Consider the following 16326-nt stretch of genomic DNA (forward strand, 5'->3'; position numbering starts at 1 on the left):
TTTCTTATTTCAATATCGACTACTTAGAAAACCAGCAGGCAATTTATTAAAATAAAGCTGAGAAAACATCCAAATTAAAAAAAACATCTTCATATACATAAACCTAAGATTTGATGCTTTAAAGCTCGGAACGATATCGCCATGAACTTATCGTCTCGTTTTAAAGCTCAAATCTTAGGTTTACAAGATGTTGTTCTTTGCAGTATGTTTTCTCAGGGGGTGGTGCGTGAGTACTTTCCGAGGACAACCTCGTACCCAGGATTTCAAAATTGCTTGCGCGCGAGATTTGTGCTGCGTTAAGCCCGTTTTCCACCAGGCGAATTTATTCGCGCGACGCGAAGCGATATCTGAAATCCGGTGATGCGATTGGTTTGCGAAAAAAATCGCGGCAAAAAGTAGAATTGCTTTCTACTTTTTATCTGTTCGCGCGAATAAATTCGCCTAGTGGAAGCGACAGACATTTTACTTTTGCTTCAGAGCTCTCGACTGCAACCAACTGGAACAAATTGCCCAAATATCAGTTCGCCAGCGAAATATTTGCATATTTTCTTTTCAATTTTGACAGAATAAATAAATTAGTTCAGTTTGACTGTTCTCATTTCAAAAGAAAATATGCAAATATTTCGGAAGCGAACCGTTTTTCTTTTTATACCTGACTTTAAATGTTTCCACCACTTTACCAGAGGAAATATTAACCTCAACATTAACATAACCATCTTGTTCTTTTCCAGTATATGTACTTTTTGAAAACGAGATAGCTATTAAAAAACACACACACATGACAAAAGAAAATATGCAAATATTTCGCAAGCGAACCATTTTTCTGATATTATTTTAAGATATTAATATCAGATGTATACATATACAATGAGTTAGAAAATGTTCCACATATCAAAGGTTGTTAAAAGGACTAGTACTAGTAACTACTCCATGAGTTACCAGATCAACGCACATGCGCACTGTATCTCATTATAGCAGAGAAAACACAAGGCATGAATTACAGCATTTGCATGTCATTTAAAGAAATGAGAAGAACATTAAAATGATTGGTATTTCAATACCGCTGAAAGAACTACAATAGCGCTGATTGAAATTCAATTGTAGTAGTGCGAAAGTTTAACAACAACGCCTTATTATATATTCCGTAAAGTGAAAATCAACAGAACGATAAAATTTTCGGAACAACAATAGCAATAAATCAAACGACTTTTAGCATAGAGAAATATTCATTAACACAAAGTTCTCTCATCTGCGTTCTAATATGTATACATATTTTACAAACAACAGATATAAAAGTACAGATGAGAAGACGTTGTTCACTTCAAAACGTTGAATTTCACTGAAAACAAATTTTGATAGCAGCTGCTGAACGAAATATACATTACCTAACCATTGCGAAATGTACACAGCATGGGGCAGACCTATATGCATGCAGATCTACTTACAAGAGAACACATCCAGGGATAAAACATACTGCACATATATTGCTGTTGTGTGAACAGCAACGAATGAATTAGAATGCGAATTCTAATATTTTCTTTGTACCTTTACATTAATGAATATTTCTCTATGCTAAATGTCGTTTGATTTATTGCTATTGTTGTTCCGAAAATGTTAATGATCAATAAGTTAACGCAATTGTTCTTCGTTTCGTTCTATTGATTTTCACTTTACGGAATATATAATAAGGCGTTGTTGTTGAACTTCCGCACTATTACAATTGATGTTAAATCAGCGCTATTGTAGTTCTTTCAGCGGTATTGAAATACCAATCATTTTAATGTTCTTCTCATTTCTTTAAATGACATGCAAATGCTGTAGTAAGAAATATACGTACTGGGACATGTCGTATTGTTACAGGATTGCGATTGATTATAATCTCCTTGGCAATCTTTCCCACCATTTATTGGTTTTGTACAGTTTCTGGTTCTATTTTGTGTACCAACACCACACAGACGACTACATTTACCCCAAGAACTCCAGGCACTGAAGTTACCATCAGCTATATGAATAAAAAAACGATGGCAATATCGATGAGAATTAAACTTATCAATAGCATTTTAGAAAAAACTTTCTTTGCAAAAAATAATCAATAAACTAGTAAAAAACTACGTAAAAAACAAGCAAAGGAAACTAGTTACAAATTTGAGCAGATGTTTATAGGTAAAGTGGACCCTGTCGATTTTACGCCTATATTTTTACAGTCATGATATGTCTCATAAGTCATGAGTCATTTTCCAAATTAATAAGTCTTGGATTCTAATGAGATAACTTAAATATTTTTTCAAACGAAATCCCACTTACTTCTACCACACGTTAGATTACACCAACAGGTCAAATTTCCAGTTACCAAACACGCATCTTTTTTACAATCTAAAAATCGGATATGCATGTATGCGTTAAAGCTGTTAGAGATTGGGCTAAAACATATATCTTGCCTAAGTAACTAAAACTCAAGAGAGTCAATTTTCTGTAAAAGTGCAGTGTATATTTAACTGTATTCCGCTGTATCGTTCTTGTCGAGACGTTAAATCTAACATGGCAATTACAGACTATTGTTTGACGTACTTTGGCAATTAGCAGGGCAGCTGCTATTGGTGCTACAGCAGTAGGTTTTGTTTTCACAAGAACAGTTTAACTTTGGGTCGCTTTGGCCACAACCGCTACAACCTATAACGAAATAAACATAAATACAAAATCTCCTGGCAGAAGCTGGTGTAAACAAAGATTTTTATAAACTCAATTAGGTTCAAGTTGAATGCTCTGCTGCCTCTGCATGCCTATGTGTTCTCCGGCACTTGAATTATAATGTTACTAGCTCTAGCATTTCCAAGAAAAGTCAAACCTCTTGTGTTACATTGCACATGACATTAATCAAGTTCTTTTGGGAAAAACACCAACATGACGTCTACGGTTAAGATAAGTGAAATCTCTCTATATAAACGAGGGGTTTGGGGCACACCCGTCCATCTTTCTGCAAGAATGTCGTATTGTTTTGTAAAGCAATAGCCGTACAAGCGGTCTCTACGGCGATTTAACTTTTGTTTTACACCACTGTGGAAAGTTCGAACATGCACTGCCTGCATGATAAATAATATAATAGTTCAAATATAATTTCGTGACATTTAGTACAGGCCACTTTGGCCACTTAAGTAGTTGAAAAGTATCGAACAATGTTTGTCATTCTGGCATTTGTGTTAGCGCTAAATGGAATAAGGCCTTATAGGTTAACGGTACGTCGCATTTTGGTCGCGTCAAATGCAGTCTTATAATGAGTTTTATTCAAGTGTCGTCATCTATTGTTTGAAATGCAACGTATAACCAAGGGCTCATTATCAACACAAACAAAATGTTATTGTTAAGGCATAATTACCGCAATTTGGCTCACAACTGCTTTTACCATCTCCGTCAAATCCATCATTACAAACACATTTATAGGCACCATTTATTCTTCGGCATGTCGCATTTTCATGACAGCCTATTATTGAGAGCATATGATATGAACTTCAATACAATGTATTCCCTAAGAGAGTTGTGTATTACTATGTAAGACCAGTCAGTATACCATTTACTTATTTCGCCGGTACGAATTCTGTTTTTATAAGTTGTGCCGTTTCAGTGATGAAAAGTTCTGCATGCCGTTATCTGGTAAACGCCTAATACCGAAACGGCATAATTTTGCCCAGTACGAAGAGAAAATACCCTGGGTACGAGGTTCAATTTTATACCGTTTCTAAATGAAATGAATCACATTCTACACAGTGTACTAGTACACATTCTGACTAGGTACATACTGTACATATAGCCTTATACTTACTGTTATTGCATGTAACCAAACGTTCGCAGGTTTCGTTGATTCGACACGTGTAATTCGCACCGTCACTGCAGTCGACTACAATAAAACAACATTATGGATGTTGTAAATTATAAAACATCAGAAAATTTATCGCCGATCCTGAAACAAATTTCATTATAGTTGCATCAAATTTTACTATCATATACTTACAGAAACAGCGTTTAGATTTGTTTCCAACCAATACGTACGTTTGGCACTCACAATCAAACGTCTGATTTGTAGAGTGAGAACCTGAAAGATAATTATCAAAAACCTCACATTAAAAACCTGTATATTTAATGTACCAGTGTGTTTCCGCCACTTTACACGCAGGTATGCAAATACAATAGTCAAAAGGTGTGGAAGGTACACTCGTCATGACATTATATAAGCAACGCTCATGCATGCATTCATGCCGGGGGTGCTAAGAAAATAGAGACTGCAAAGACTGCAAGATGAGGAGACCTTAAGGCTAGTTTCCACTCGGGAAAAATCACCTTTGGATCGGAACGGACAGGAAAATTTCCTTTGTCGGTGAGTTCTCAGGCGGCGTTTATACAAATTAAGGAAACTCTCCTGTCCTGCCCGATCCAAAGGAGAATTTTCCTGAGTGGAAACTAACCTTTAGTCTATACCATACACTATGTTACACCACATGATGTATTAATGATAAACCTTCATCACAATACCTTGCAGGTCATTTCATCATCAAACCATTCAGGTCCTTACCTTATGCATGCATCACATTTGACGCCACTATAATATAACCACAAGGAAAACGTCCATACCTGTTTTATTGATACAATCACATTCAACGGTGACGTTTTTTTGTCCGGTTGCAACAGATCCTGAAAATACATTATGGAAACTTCTTTAATCTCCAACATTTCCATAACATCATTGTTGAATGAATTAATCTGTTTTTCAGGCGCAGCGTTTTAACGTGAGCTTTAACTGCTCAATACATACATATCAAGACCGATCTACACGATGCGATTATTCGCATACGATTCTTATATCCTACCCACAGAGTAAACATTAGATACAGAGATGGAACTAGGTGGCGAATAGTAAATGAATATTGCGTTTTTCTGCATGTACACGTTTTTTCTAGTGCGCGCGGAAAAGGGCCTGCGGAGGAGGTAGACACGAGAGCGTAGTGACCAAACAGAGCAGGTGACTCTGATTTTCCATATAATAACGATGGATTGATTTTTCGTATAATAACGATGGATCTCACTTGTCAGTGTCAGTAACAACAACTGTCGCTGACAAGTATAAACCAGATTAATCGTTTATTCAGTCGTAATTCTCGTGAACAAGTCATTTTCACCGATATGAATTGACATGGTTGACTGCATAGATATACGTAGCAATATTATAATACATCAATCAACTTGACACGCTCACGAAAATTACGGCTAAATAAAACCAGCAGTGCTGCATTTCCCGCCCGCGGCTAAATTCTGAGAAATAAATCTTATGTTAAAGATTAACGCTATTCAGTTTCACAATTAACACTGCATATAATTTTGGGGGTATTTATACCTTGTAAATCACCTGAGCATCGTTTTCTTGAAAACAACCTATTATGCACATGCACATATCGATTTCATAATATTTTGATGATTAGCAAAGTCTTGGCAATTTTTGGCTGGATGTCTCTTCATTCATTCAAGCAGCCGTTCATCCAGTCGTTCATCAAATAAAAATATAGCTACAAGTATGCAACTGCCCGCACAAACGGCTGGCTGTTTTAAGCAACGCTATATACCCGCAAAGTATACCGATCATCAGCATGCAGCTGTTTCAGTATATTGGCATAACCAGAATTCATAAATTTTGCCGTTTTCTCTTTTCCTTTCCTTTAACCATGCATGATAGTTAAAAGACTGTGTGATTTTATTATCCATGCTTTACCTATTTTACACCATTGGGTGTGTTTGGTCTGGCCGGTAACTACATATAGTGATTGAAGACTCCTAAGTGATTGAAGAGTCTTTTTTCTCTCAGTCTCAGAGCAATTTGGCTTGCAATATGTCATCAAAAGATTTTTAAGAAAAATAAAAGAAAAATTTTTTTTAATGTAGACTATACCTAAGCAAAAATGATTCTATACATAATGCATGACTGCACCTCACAGACACACCAAGGTAAAACTGAATAATATAGTTTAATATATATAGTTCGTTAAGGCACGTACATGGGCATAATCTATAATCGACTTTCACTGACTGTTAACTTTACTTCTGATTTACGTTTTCTAAAGAGTAGAAGCGCGGGAAAATTTTTCTGCCCGCGTAATTCTGCTAAAAATTCCCTCGATATATATACTGTCACTGATTATTCATATATAGTGACAAAATTCGTGCGGCGTTGCTAAGCTGCGTCCGATGTGGATTCAAGTTGAGCTGCGTGCATGACATAAAATTAATTTATACCAGAAATACGCGGAATATTTTCCTATATTTTATGACGGCGGTGTGCTCTCATTTCCAAACGTTAAATATAGTCATTTTTTAGTTAAGGCTAAATCTAGGAGGTTAAAATACTTTGCGATAAAGCAATATATAAATATTAAACCGTGCAAACAGGCGGTCTATATATTCGCTTGCATAATTGATGAAAATGTACTTATACTCTTAGGCATATAGGATGTTTTATTATAGACTAGAAATTTGAAGATTCGTTGTCAGAAACCTTTAGTGTATGTAAAGAAAACGTCAGCGTAGTTAACTAAATTTTAGATACAAAAAAATATACCTTGGACTTGGTCTGTTTGGGTTATTGTACATATAAATTGAACAACGACGAACAACAGAACCCAACGAATAATACACTTTTCCATAGTAGTATATAATTCGCCCTGTCCACAAAAGTATTTGGCTGTAACCTATCAAATACCCAAAAATATGTGTCAATAAACAAGTTTTTGCTACTGAGAGTATATTACAGAAACGTTTTAACTTTACAGCAACACTTGAAACAATTTGCACTTTTATCATTAAGATTGAAAAGAATTATACTGATGATTAAAGATGCACGACTTTTAGCCTTGCGAATATCAGTATCTTGTGAAACTATCCAGCCGTGTTTTAGAATTTCCTTCTTTTATAAAATAAGGCCTATAATATGCCAAAGAACGTTTAAGCGTTGTATATAGGCCATCTTAATTATACGGATCAGTTTTGTTACATGTTGAAATTTGGAAATTTCATCTTTAGACTCAGGCCTAGCTATAATTTGAACTAATCAACGTGAAAAGCATCCTTTCTACGAATTACCTTCAGAGAAGATCAGAATCTTTTGCCTGGCAAAATAAACCCAATAGTTTTATCTTTTTATCGCTGCATCATCGTCAACAAGGTTGTCCGTAAAACTGACTTAACTTTAAATCGCATTAAATATTAATGATAATGTATTTTCGTTGTCGCAGAAAACACAGCCTACCTTGACAACCATGCAGCTGAAGAAATGCTCATTAATCACATCCTTCCTGGTTCAAAGTTGCTCATTCTGAAAAGTTTCAAAACGGTGATCCTCTAAATTTATTTCCTAGAAAAACAGTCTTTGTATATTGTCCATTCAGTGTAACTGCGCATGTGAAAAAAAATTAAACAGGCAATGTTTTGTGTCTGCATGCGTATATATATATATAGCTATATATGTCCAAATTATGACCCACCTGCAGCGATGTATAATAAGGGCTAAGCGATATAAAAGCCTGCATGCATTAATATCTGCATGTACCAGGAAAGACAAGAAATATTTTTCATAGTGTATTACTACATGCATGTATACTGTAGCAAGTACCTCTACTCTAGAGTTAAAAATGTGATATGATACAAATACTCGACAGTTAACATCGACAAATTATGTTACTGCCCAATATACGAATTCAAATTACGTTATTAGGCCCTATATAATTATTATTCTAACACCACTTTAAATATTAATAAACGTGATCTCTATCCATCAGTGCAACAATCAAGATATTGCATGAAGAAATGGATATGAAACGCAGAGTCTGTGACATAAGCAATTTTTTGTAGTGATATACTCGTTTAATCGTCTATGATGATAACCAGTATACGTACGCGGTGTAATTTTAGGATAAAAGGGGACTTTTGCTGGCCTAAAATAACGTTCACTCGCTTTCCTATCACATTAATATTTCCGGCCCGTCCGAAATAAATTTCCATTTCATTTCCTCGTTTACGATGACCAAAAATTCTCACTTTGTCTTTGATTAAAATACTTGATGTTGGGTTATCGACATGTTTTTGAACTGCCTTAAGGCTTAAACTATAAAATGAGCCGAATTTCGACAAAAAACATTTATATGCTGCCAAAACTATATTTGCATGTTAAAACTAAAGTAGCTATTATATGTTATGTTCCGTGGCTCAGTTTATCGATGTTTACAATTCTTTAATGTTGAAGACTCCTCTCGGGTTTTCAATAAATTCAGTATCGGCAAGTAAAGTAGCTAGATCGCTGAGGCTCGTGCATGCATGCAAGCGACAGTATAACTAAAGACCGAAGGCTAGCAACCTGTGTAAGGGCAATAAATGAATAATGGACTTGTAAATGTCTCTTGGTTGTGCACCTGTCACTATTAAGCCAGAGCAAAGACGAAGCACGGGGAGGGGGAAGCGGGAACGATTATATAAATTACCCCTATATAGTAGATATGCATGAGGCGCAATTTTCCACGTAATTACCACAGCCCTTCGACACAAATAATTCTGAAGTCATTATGCGCCCTAAAACGAAGTTAAATATATAACTTAATAAATAAAACACTAATAACAAAAACCGGTGTAGAATGTATGTATTTTTCAATGTCTCTGACTCAGTTGTTTAAACGTGACTCGCATGAGTTATTTATTACTCTATATATATACCTGCGAAAGTTGACAGTAAAAAAACTTCAAAATTTGATGTCAAATGAAAAATGTCTTTGATATGCAGCAAAACAGTTTAATTCACAATCTTTGTCAACACACTGTTGGGCTATTAAATACGTAACAAAATTTTAAAATACATTTTAGATTTTGTGCTGCATCTCGCGGAACTTTTGAACAGTGTTGAAAACGCTATTCATGAATTGGTTGCCGGGCCTATGATCAACTCTACAACGTCAACGGGAAATTTTCCATGAAAACACCGAGTGCTCAAACATGACAACACAGACGCAGTATTCAAAAATCTCACTCACACTCATTGAGCGTGGGATATATATTTTGTTAATGCTGGTCAATGAGAAAGTTCTTTCTGAATAGGTGGAAAGAAGTATAAGGTAGCTAAAACACTGAAAATCAAAACACTATTCGACTGGAAATACCGCCATGGAAACGTTTTGAGAAGTTTAAGATCTCCCACTCAATGAGTTTGAGTGTGAATGAGGTTTTAGAATACAAGCGTGAGTGTTCAAGACAAAAGAAACGTTAGACAGATGTCTATCGCAGGTGTGAAAGTGACCAAGACGCCATCTAAAGGCCCGTTCACACCATCCAACTTTGTTGGATCCAATTCACTTCTGACGTATGAAATGTAGTACTACATTTCATGTGCTCGCATGCGCTCGTGCGCATGCCCAATTACTGACGTCACAGAGACGATGGTCGATATATCTGGCGTTCGCTAAACCAATTGTTCAAAAGACGGTCTTTAAACAATGAAAATTACTTCAAACGTCTTTAAATATTTACATTTGGATAAAACATACTGCTTGTTAAGTGGTGAGAATAAGTTCTATCATAAATACTACAATAATTCACCTGCATGCGCTTTAGGAACTTAGCAGAAAATGCCTAAAACATAACAAAATGACAAGGAAAAATATACTTAAATATTTACTCGCGTGCAAAAGCAATTATATATAATATTGTATATTAATAATATTAAGAGGAGTTTTATTAGAAAATCGCGTATTGGGCGCTCAAAACTAAATTAAGATTCAATCGAATGAATCGGGTGGTAACATGGCGGCTGGTTCTTATATCGTGTGAGTACTTTACTGCGTGTTTTCACATAGTCAACTGTTGACTTTCGTTTAATTTTGTTAAATATCGTCAATATACTATTGGAATGATGTGTAAAATGATAAACAAGATGAATTCAACAGTAATTGAAGAGTCAAAAGCAACGCAATGTTACACAGAGGGGTTGGAAGGATTCGACTCTCACAGAAGCATGGAAGGTAGGCGTGCATTTTTGCGGATTTTTCATATTTTACTGCCATCGATAACAATAAATCATACCTTGCAACATTCCTTAGACATTCTAGTTTTAATTTAAGGCATCTTATATAAACTTAACTTGGTTATTTCGGAGTAAATCTTGCTTAAATTTAGAAGCGATTCAAATTTTAAATTTTCACAAAATGCAGTCACTATAATCCGTATTTTGCTCTTATCTTTCAAGCTAAGTGTTCATATTATAATTTATAACGTCTAATGTTTAACTAAGATGTATTTTGTTACAACAATTGCCCTGGTCCCAAAATCTAGGCATGAAATTTATCTAAAAAGTTATTGATATTTTTGTGTAATTGAGTATAAAATGAATACATAAGTCTGTTGTAAAACTGTTGTTCACCACTTGTAAATTACTATAGAAATGTTTCCGATCAACCTAAGGCATATTTCATGATTTGCCCTAGGTATGCTAGTTTACAAAAAGCATCATTTAATTAAAATTAGAGTGGTACGCCGTGGAGCATTTTTCGACTTTTTAAAATGAACCAGATTTGTGTATTCTCAACCTGTATTTTTTGTACAGTCCAGCATTACTATCTGTTTATTGAATATAACGCGAAGCGCCGTATTACAAGCTGTGCAAACATGGCTCTCGACCTATTTTACACTTCTATGATGATTTTAGATGGTTTGAACATGTTTTGTTCCCAAAATCCACAGGTTTTCTATAAGCCATGATTTGGCCAAAATGGAGGGAACCTTCACCTTAAGTTAAATGATTAAATATCAACTGAGAACCATTTCCGATCAACCTAAGGCGTATTTCATGATTTGCCCTAGGTATGCTAGTTTACAAAAACCATCATTTAATTAAAATTGGAGTGGTACGCCGTGGAGCATTTTTCGACTTTTTAAAATGAACCAGATTTGTGTGATATTCTCTACCTGTATTTATTGTACAGTCCAGCATGTATCTTTACAATGTATCTTTCTCCAATTGCCCAATATTTTGACAAATATTATTCACTTAAATATTCTTACAAATGGTAAAATCCTAAAAATTACTGACTAAAGGCAAGGTGATTACTAGCCTATATTCAATGAGGAGACAAAATTACAATTTGTTTCAACACGAAACAGATTTGCTGTATACACAACATGTATTTACTTGAATAGCCCAGTGTTGCTATCTGATTTTTGGATATAAAATGAAATGTATACTGTAAGCTGTGCAAACAATTGGCTTTCAGCCCATTTTATATTTCTATGGTGATTGTATAGGGTTTTATTTATCCTGGTTGAACACATGTTGCAGATCTGGAAGTTTGTGCAAATCAGGCCCTGGATGCTACATCCTACATGCCCTTAAGCCCTTTCTTGTTAACTCCAGACTTGTCTTGATAAATATCTTATAGAGGAATTTGCCATTGCCACATATTTGACATATCTATTACTTTTTATTGCAGGCTTTGAAAAAACAGTGGAAACAACACAAGATTGCAAAAACACTATTTATTGCAATTAATGATATAATATTTTAACAACAAAGTCACATTACAATTTTGTTACCTATACTTACAGCTGTATAATTTTGGAATGAATTGTCCCATGATTGTCCCACCTACATGTCCCATATTATGTACCCACCACACAAGGAATTCATTGTTAATAAAGTAGAGAGGGCAGTTGTTTTTGAAATAAATCAAAATAGTTTGACTTTCCCTTTCTTTGTGTTGTTTCTTGAATAAATTATTTACGGTCTTTTTTATTATTGTTGTGATAAAGATAAACTGATCTTCAAGCTACTACACATAACTATCCACCATCTCCAACGCAAATGCGAGTTTACTGGCATGTCCGTATCTGAAACTATTGTTCATATTTTCCAAGATGTTGGATACCTAGAAATAAAAACGTTGACATTTGAGATTTTTATTTTATCACAAGATTAATTCTAAACCACTAAAATCAGTATATTTCAATATGTTTACACTGTCAATTACACATTAGTGTGTGACTGTGACTGTGTGTCACTCCTTCGCACTAATAAAAATGTACGCATGGAAAATTATATCATTCAAAATATCAAAACAATTGAACGAACACTCACCTGTTGTTCTTCTTTGTTTCAAGGAGCTTTTCGTCTTTTGAAGTTCCCCAAAAGTTAGTAAAAGAGCTGTCACTCAACACGAAAACTTTACCAAACTTGTAAATTCAAAATGGCTGCAAAGCATATTTTAGCGAAGGCCTGGTTGCTAAGTTTTGAGCGATTTTGTGCAAAAATACGCGATTTTCTAAAAAATCTCCTCTTAATACTTCTTTTTTCTTTCTTTCAATAATGCAGGACGAAGTATTCAAGTTATCCTGGAGTTATTCAAATGCTTAGATATCCACAGAGAATTGCAACTAAACGATGTCCAATTCTGGGCATTTATGAGTTCTTCAACGGATTTAACAAAATCGCAAATTTACAAAGTCTTTGATATGTTAGACGTTGATTGCTCCGGGACATTAGATTTTGATGAATTCTATTTATTAGTTTGTATACTGATTGCCGTACAAGATAATGACGAGAAACATTTTATATATCGTCATTCAAGAACGGTGTTTGATTTATTGGACGAGGATTCCAGTGGAAATATTTCTTGCGATGAGTTTGAAAAATTTGGGTTTCTTTTTAATCTACAAGGGGAAGCGATGAGGACAATATTTTCCGAGTTTGATGTGTCAGGAGACCATGTAAGTTGAATGAAAATAATCAAGTTTCCATAGACACTTTCAAAGCTAATAGAAAGGGTGTTGTGTTTATACAACATCGCAATTTTCCTACCAAGAAAGGCACAGTGTTTTACTTCCTTTTCTGTCTAAACAAATCAATATCTTGCTGATCGAGACAAGTTGCATGCAGTTTTATCAGCCGTCAGATGTTTTTAAATCTTCCTACCAAAGTTATTTAAATTTTCATACAAAATAAGGTTTGCTCTGTCATAGGAATTAGATTATTCTGAATTCAAGATGTTCGCTATGGCATGTATTGACAGACAAACGGAGATGGAAGCACGAAACTCATCCGCAGTATCGGGACCTGCTTGCAGGATACTTTAAAATGTGTTTGACGTACTCCAAATCAGTAAATGTATTCAATAATTATACTGCATGCATGCACATATACATACACATTAGAAGTATACGCGTTACCTTATATCAAATTCTAGATGCTATATTTCAATGTAAAAAAGCTGTGTCATTAAAGTTATTATTCTGTAACTCAATCTGAGATTTATAGTACAGTTATGCTTCATACTTTACTTAAAAGTCATAGAAACAGAATTTACTTGTCCAAAATCTGTGATCTGTGTACAATACAGTGGTTTGTTTCGCCGTGCATGGCTTGCATAAAGTATATATTTTAAATGATCATTACTCGATGAGAGGTGAGAACCAGAGTAAATTATCCTCCTCAGGTCTTAGAAGAGGCCTGAGTACAAAGGCACAGCACAAAACTCACTCTTTTGCTAACTCTTTTGGGGTATTTCTGTCTCACGGCGAAAAGGCTCTTTTTGGTTCCCTCAAATATTGCCATATTGCCAACAAAATTGTGACAGTGATCACAGAAGTCAGAAGCTTTGACAGTGTAATCTGGTTATTAAACCTTGAAGCTCTTGCCACTTGCGAGACATTCACGCGCACTTCGTGGATGCTCGAGTACGTTCGATTTTGTTCGACTAGAGGCTAGTTTACTGCCAGTCGAGCTACAGTACTTACTGGAATATCTTTAGTTTTCGTTCTTAACCTCTCCTTCCCTAATGTAGAAGCACTAACATGCATTGCTGTTGATATTTTTATGATATTTATTAATGCAAGTACATGAAGATCTAAGACAATGAAGAGGTATAATTAGGAGGGATAGAATATGTTACCGGACTTTTTCATTCATTTGAATATTGCGTTGTTGTTATCTTTTCAAGTTGGTCCATAGTCTTTTGCAGATTTGTATCAAATAACTCACATCTAAAAAAGAATGCATCAGTAATTTTCATTTGACATTTCATCAGCGATTTAAGTGGCGGTCAACCACTTTAAGCTTTATAGCAAACATGCTCCACAGTAGTGAATTAATTGTAGTGAATTAAAGTGACACAGAATTGTATATAATTGCTAACAAGGCCCATAAAGTCAACAACTACTGTGAAGTATTAACTCACTTCAATTTCTAAGTCACAATTACTTATTAAATTAAAGCTCCTTTATTCTGGTTTATGAACATGTCCTACACAAGTTGTACCAAATTTGACAAATTTTCTTAAAGCCTAGATTTCATAGAATTTTAAATTTTCAAAAAATTCTCTAACATGGATTTCTCTGTACATATTCTCCAAACTCAATTCTTTCCTCTTCAAATTATATACAACCAATTCATTTTATAATATCATCTCATCTTCTACCACTCTGCATCATTACCTAATGGGCATTTCCAAAGAATAAAACGGATTTTTTAAAGCATAATCTGTATAAAGTTCATGGAAGCGTTTCAAGAAACTGTCCATCGGACCCTGCTTAGGGTCTGTGAGAACTAGGAATTTCACACCTAAAAGAAAAATATAATTTTTTAAAAGACGAGGTAGGATCTATGTAGGAATTAGTTTCAGCACACAGGAGATGCTTGCCATTTCTTTTCATACATAATAATTTAACACCTAAGATATGATATAACATACAACACTGGTATCATTTTTCATCTGTAAGGCATAGTTACACAAAATAATAGAATTAAATAAATTTCAATCATTTTGTTTCCAATCAATTATTGACTTACATAACACTTCTCTGTTCCTTACCTGTTGCAGTTTGGTAGCAATGAAGTTTGAATGATTCTGTTTCCAAAACTTGTATACCAGATGATTTCTGTTCAGGTGATAGTTTAGTTGAAATTGCAAACAAACTAAAATTTAAAGAAAAAGTATAACATTCTAGAGGAAACTAATTAGATCCTAACCAATTTACAGGTTAGCCTTATCAGGTTAGCTTTATCCTTTACAGGTTAGCTTTATCCTTTACAGGTTAGCTTTGTAGAATTGTGGTTGGAGCATTGCTTGGAATTGCAGATGCATAAGAGGGTTGCAAGAGAATAGCATTTACATTCATTTACCTATTATAACCATTGTGTAATTCACTGTAATTAATTTATATCCAATTATATATATTTGGCTTACGTGTGAAACATGCTTGCAAACATAATCTTCTCATTGGTCTTTAGCTTGGTGCGACCAAATTTTAGTGAAACCGGATAATTGTTGGGATATTTAAGGAATTCCACAGCATCCATACCATTAGGTAGTTGTTTATTGCTCACTTCCTCCCCATTTATCGCCAAAAGACTATAACCAACTGGCAAAAAATACAATTATGATAGCAATTGAGAATAAAGCCAAGTTAAGGTCAAGTTGAATAACCCTGGAAACCGGAATAGATATGGGGAGACCAATTACACTTCCATCCAGACTGGAAGGTTCATTCTCTCAGCCTAATACAACTCCCACATACAGTATACACTCTTTTGTTTATGACAAGTATAAATACTTGTAGATGTAGTCTGAATTTAAAATGCCACTATTGTTATTTATAGCTCAGTTATCGAAATGCTGCATAGACAAGGTAATTAGCTTGTCTAATTATCTGGGTATCTCAGGTAGTCACCATATAAGTTATATTTCACAGGATTATAGCACAGAGGTGTACACTACACAGTAGGGGCAGCTGCACCAGAATTAGGAATGAGATGCAGAGGAGGCAATATGACTGGTAATTCAGACACTGTGAATTATCATTCAGCCTTTGGCAGAATATGCATGCACTTGTGTATATATCAAACAAAATTAATGTGGTGAGTACACACTATACAATACTGTATACATGCCTTTTATACCATCTCTCTCGCCAAACACAACAGTCAACTTATCATCCTCCTTTAAAACAATATCTAATGGATAACTAAATGTCTTTTCAATATCACTTTTGGCGTTGTAACGGTCAGTATGATAAATAAGGCCCCCAGCTTTGTTCAAGATGAACACACTTTGGATCGCCATATAATAATTTTACCACTTCCTGTTTCTAGCTTAGAGAATTAGAGAAAATATCCCCACAATTTATAAAATAAGGCCTCTTTTTATATATACGTATATTTAGTTCACTGAGAAGCAAATGAACTTCTTCCACTACTTCTGTCCATAATTTGCTTCTTGTAGTTCTTGAATCTTGCTTTCGAAAATCGAAATGAAAAAAATG

General features: G+C 34.8%; 3 protein-coding genes across 3 annotated transcripts in view; 1 reads left to right on the forward strand and 2 right to left on the reverse strand.

Annotated features, from left to right (window-relative positions):
* The window catches only part of LOC114524674, a 32372-nt gene extending 23911 nt beyond the window's left edge, over positions 1–8461 (reverse strand). Inside the window, exons 1-11 of the mRNA XM_028545824.1 lie at positions 7286–8461; positions 7120–7145; positions 6599–6728; positions 4624–4683; positions 4007–4087; positions 3818–3892; positions 3374–3478; positions 2569–2670; positions 2305–2373; positions 1838–2002; positions 653–758 (exon numbers count right to left, since the gene is read on the reverse strand). Coding sequence (XP_028401625.1) covers positions 653–758; positions 1838–2002; positions 2305–2373; positions 2569–2670; positions 3374–3478; positions 3818–3892; positions 4007–4087; positions 4624–4683; positions 6599–6683 — 848 coding nt within the window. The 5' untranslated portion in view covers positions 6684–6728; positions 7120–7145; positions 7286–8461. The remainder of the gene's footprint in view (positions 1–652; positions 759–1837; positions 2003–2304; positions 2374–2568; positions 2671–3373; positions 3479–3817; positions 3893–4006; positions 4088–4623; positions 4684–6598; positions 6729–7119; positions 7146–7285) is intronic.
* LOC114524509 (EF-hand calcium-binding domain-containing protein 9-like) lies at positions 7281–13160 on the forward strand. The gene is made up of 4 exons (XM_028545608.1): positions 7281–7369; positions 8890–9579; positions 12383–12777; positions 13030–13160. Exons 2-4 carry the CDS (start codon positions 9516–9518, stop codon positions 13141–13143), a joined length of 573 nt encoding a protein of 190 aa, XP_028401409.1. The 5' UTR covers positions 7281–7369; positions 8890–9515; the 3' UTR covers positions 13144–13160.
* LOC114524508 (trafficking protein particle complex subunit 4-like) lies at positions 12766–16318 on the reverse strand. Its single transcript, XM_028545607.1, has 5 exons — positions 15956–16318; positions 15252–15426; positions 14877–14980; positions 14500–14626; positions 12766–14049 (listed from the first exon to the last, which is right to left on the reverse strand). Exons 1-5 carry the CDS (start codon positions 16125–16127, stop codon positions 13968–13970), a joined length of 660 nt encoding a protein of 219 aa, XP_028401408.1. The 5' UTR covers positions 16128–16318; the 3' UTR covers positions 12766–13967.
* Positions 16319–16326: the final 8 nt, after the last annotated feature.

Source organism: Dendronephthya gigantea, unplaced genomic scaffold, assembly GCF_004324835.1.
Source record: "Dendronephthya gigantea isolate DGI-Jeju-01 unplaced genomic scaffold, DenGig_1.0 000031F, whole genome shotgun sequence".
NCBI classification, from domain to species: Eukaryota; Metazoa; Cnidaria; class Anthozoa; order Malacalcyonacea; family Nephtheidae; genus Dendronephthya; species Dendronephthya gigantea.

Coding starts and splice junctions, on each gene's coding strand:
- LOC114524509 (XM_028545608.1), top strand. CDS start 9,516: ATGAAAATTACTTCAAACGTCTTTAAATATTTACATTTGGATAAAACA. Junction 9,580..12,382: donor AACATACTGCTTGTTAAGTG/GTGAGAATAAGT, acceptor TCAATAATGCAG/GACGAAGTATTCAAGTTATC. Junction 12,778..13,029: donor TTGATGTGTCAGGAGACCAT/GTAAGTTGAATG, acceptor GCTCTGTCATAG/GAATTAGATTATTCTGAATT.
- LOC114524508 (XM_028545607.1), bottom strand. CDS start 16,127: ATGGCGATCCAAAGTGTGTTCATCTTGAACAAAGCTGGGGGCCTTATT. Junction 14,981..15,251: donor TTTGCAAGCATGTTTCACAC/GTAAGCCAAATA, acceptor TTTAAATTTTAG/TTTGTTTGCAATTTCAACTA. Junction 14,627..14,876: donor TTGCTACCAAACTGCAACAG/GTAAGGAACAGA, acceptor TTTTTCTTTTAG/GTGTGAAATTCCTAGTTCTC.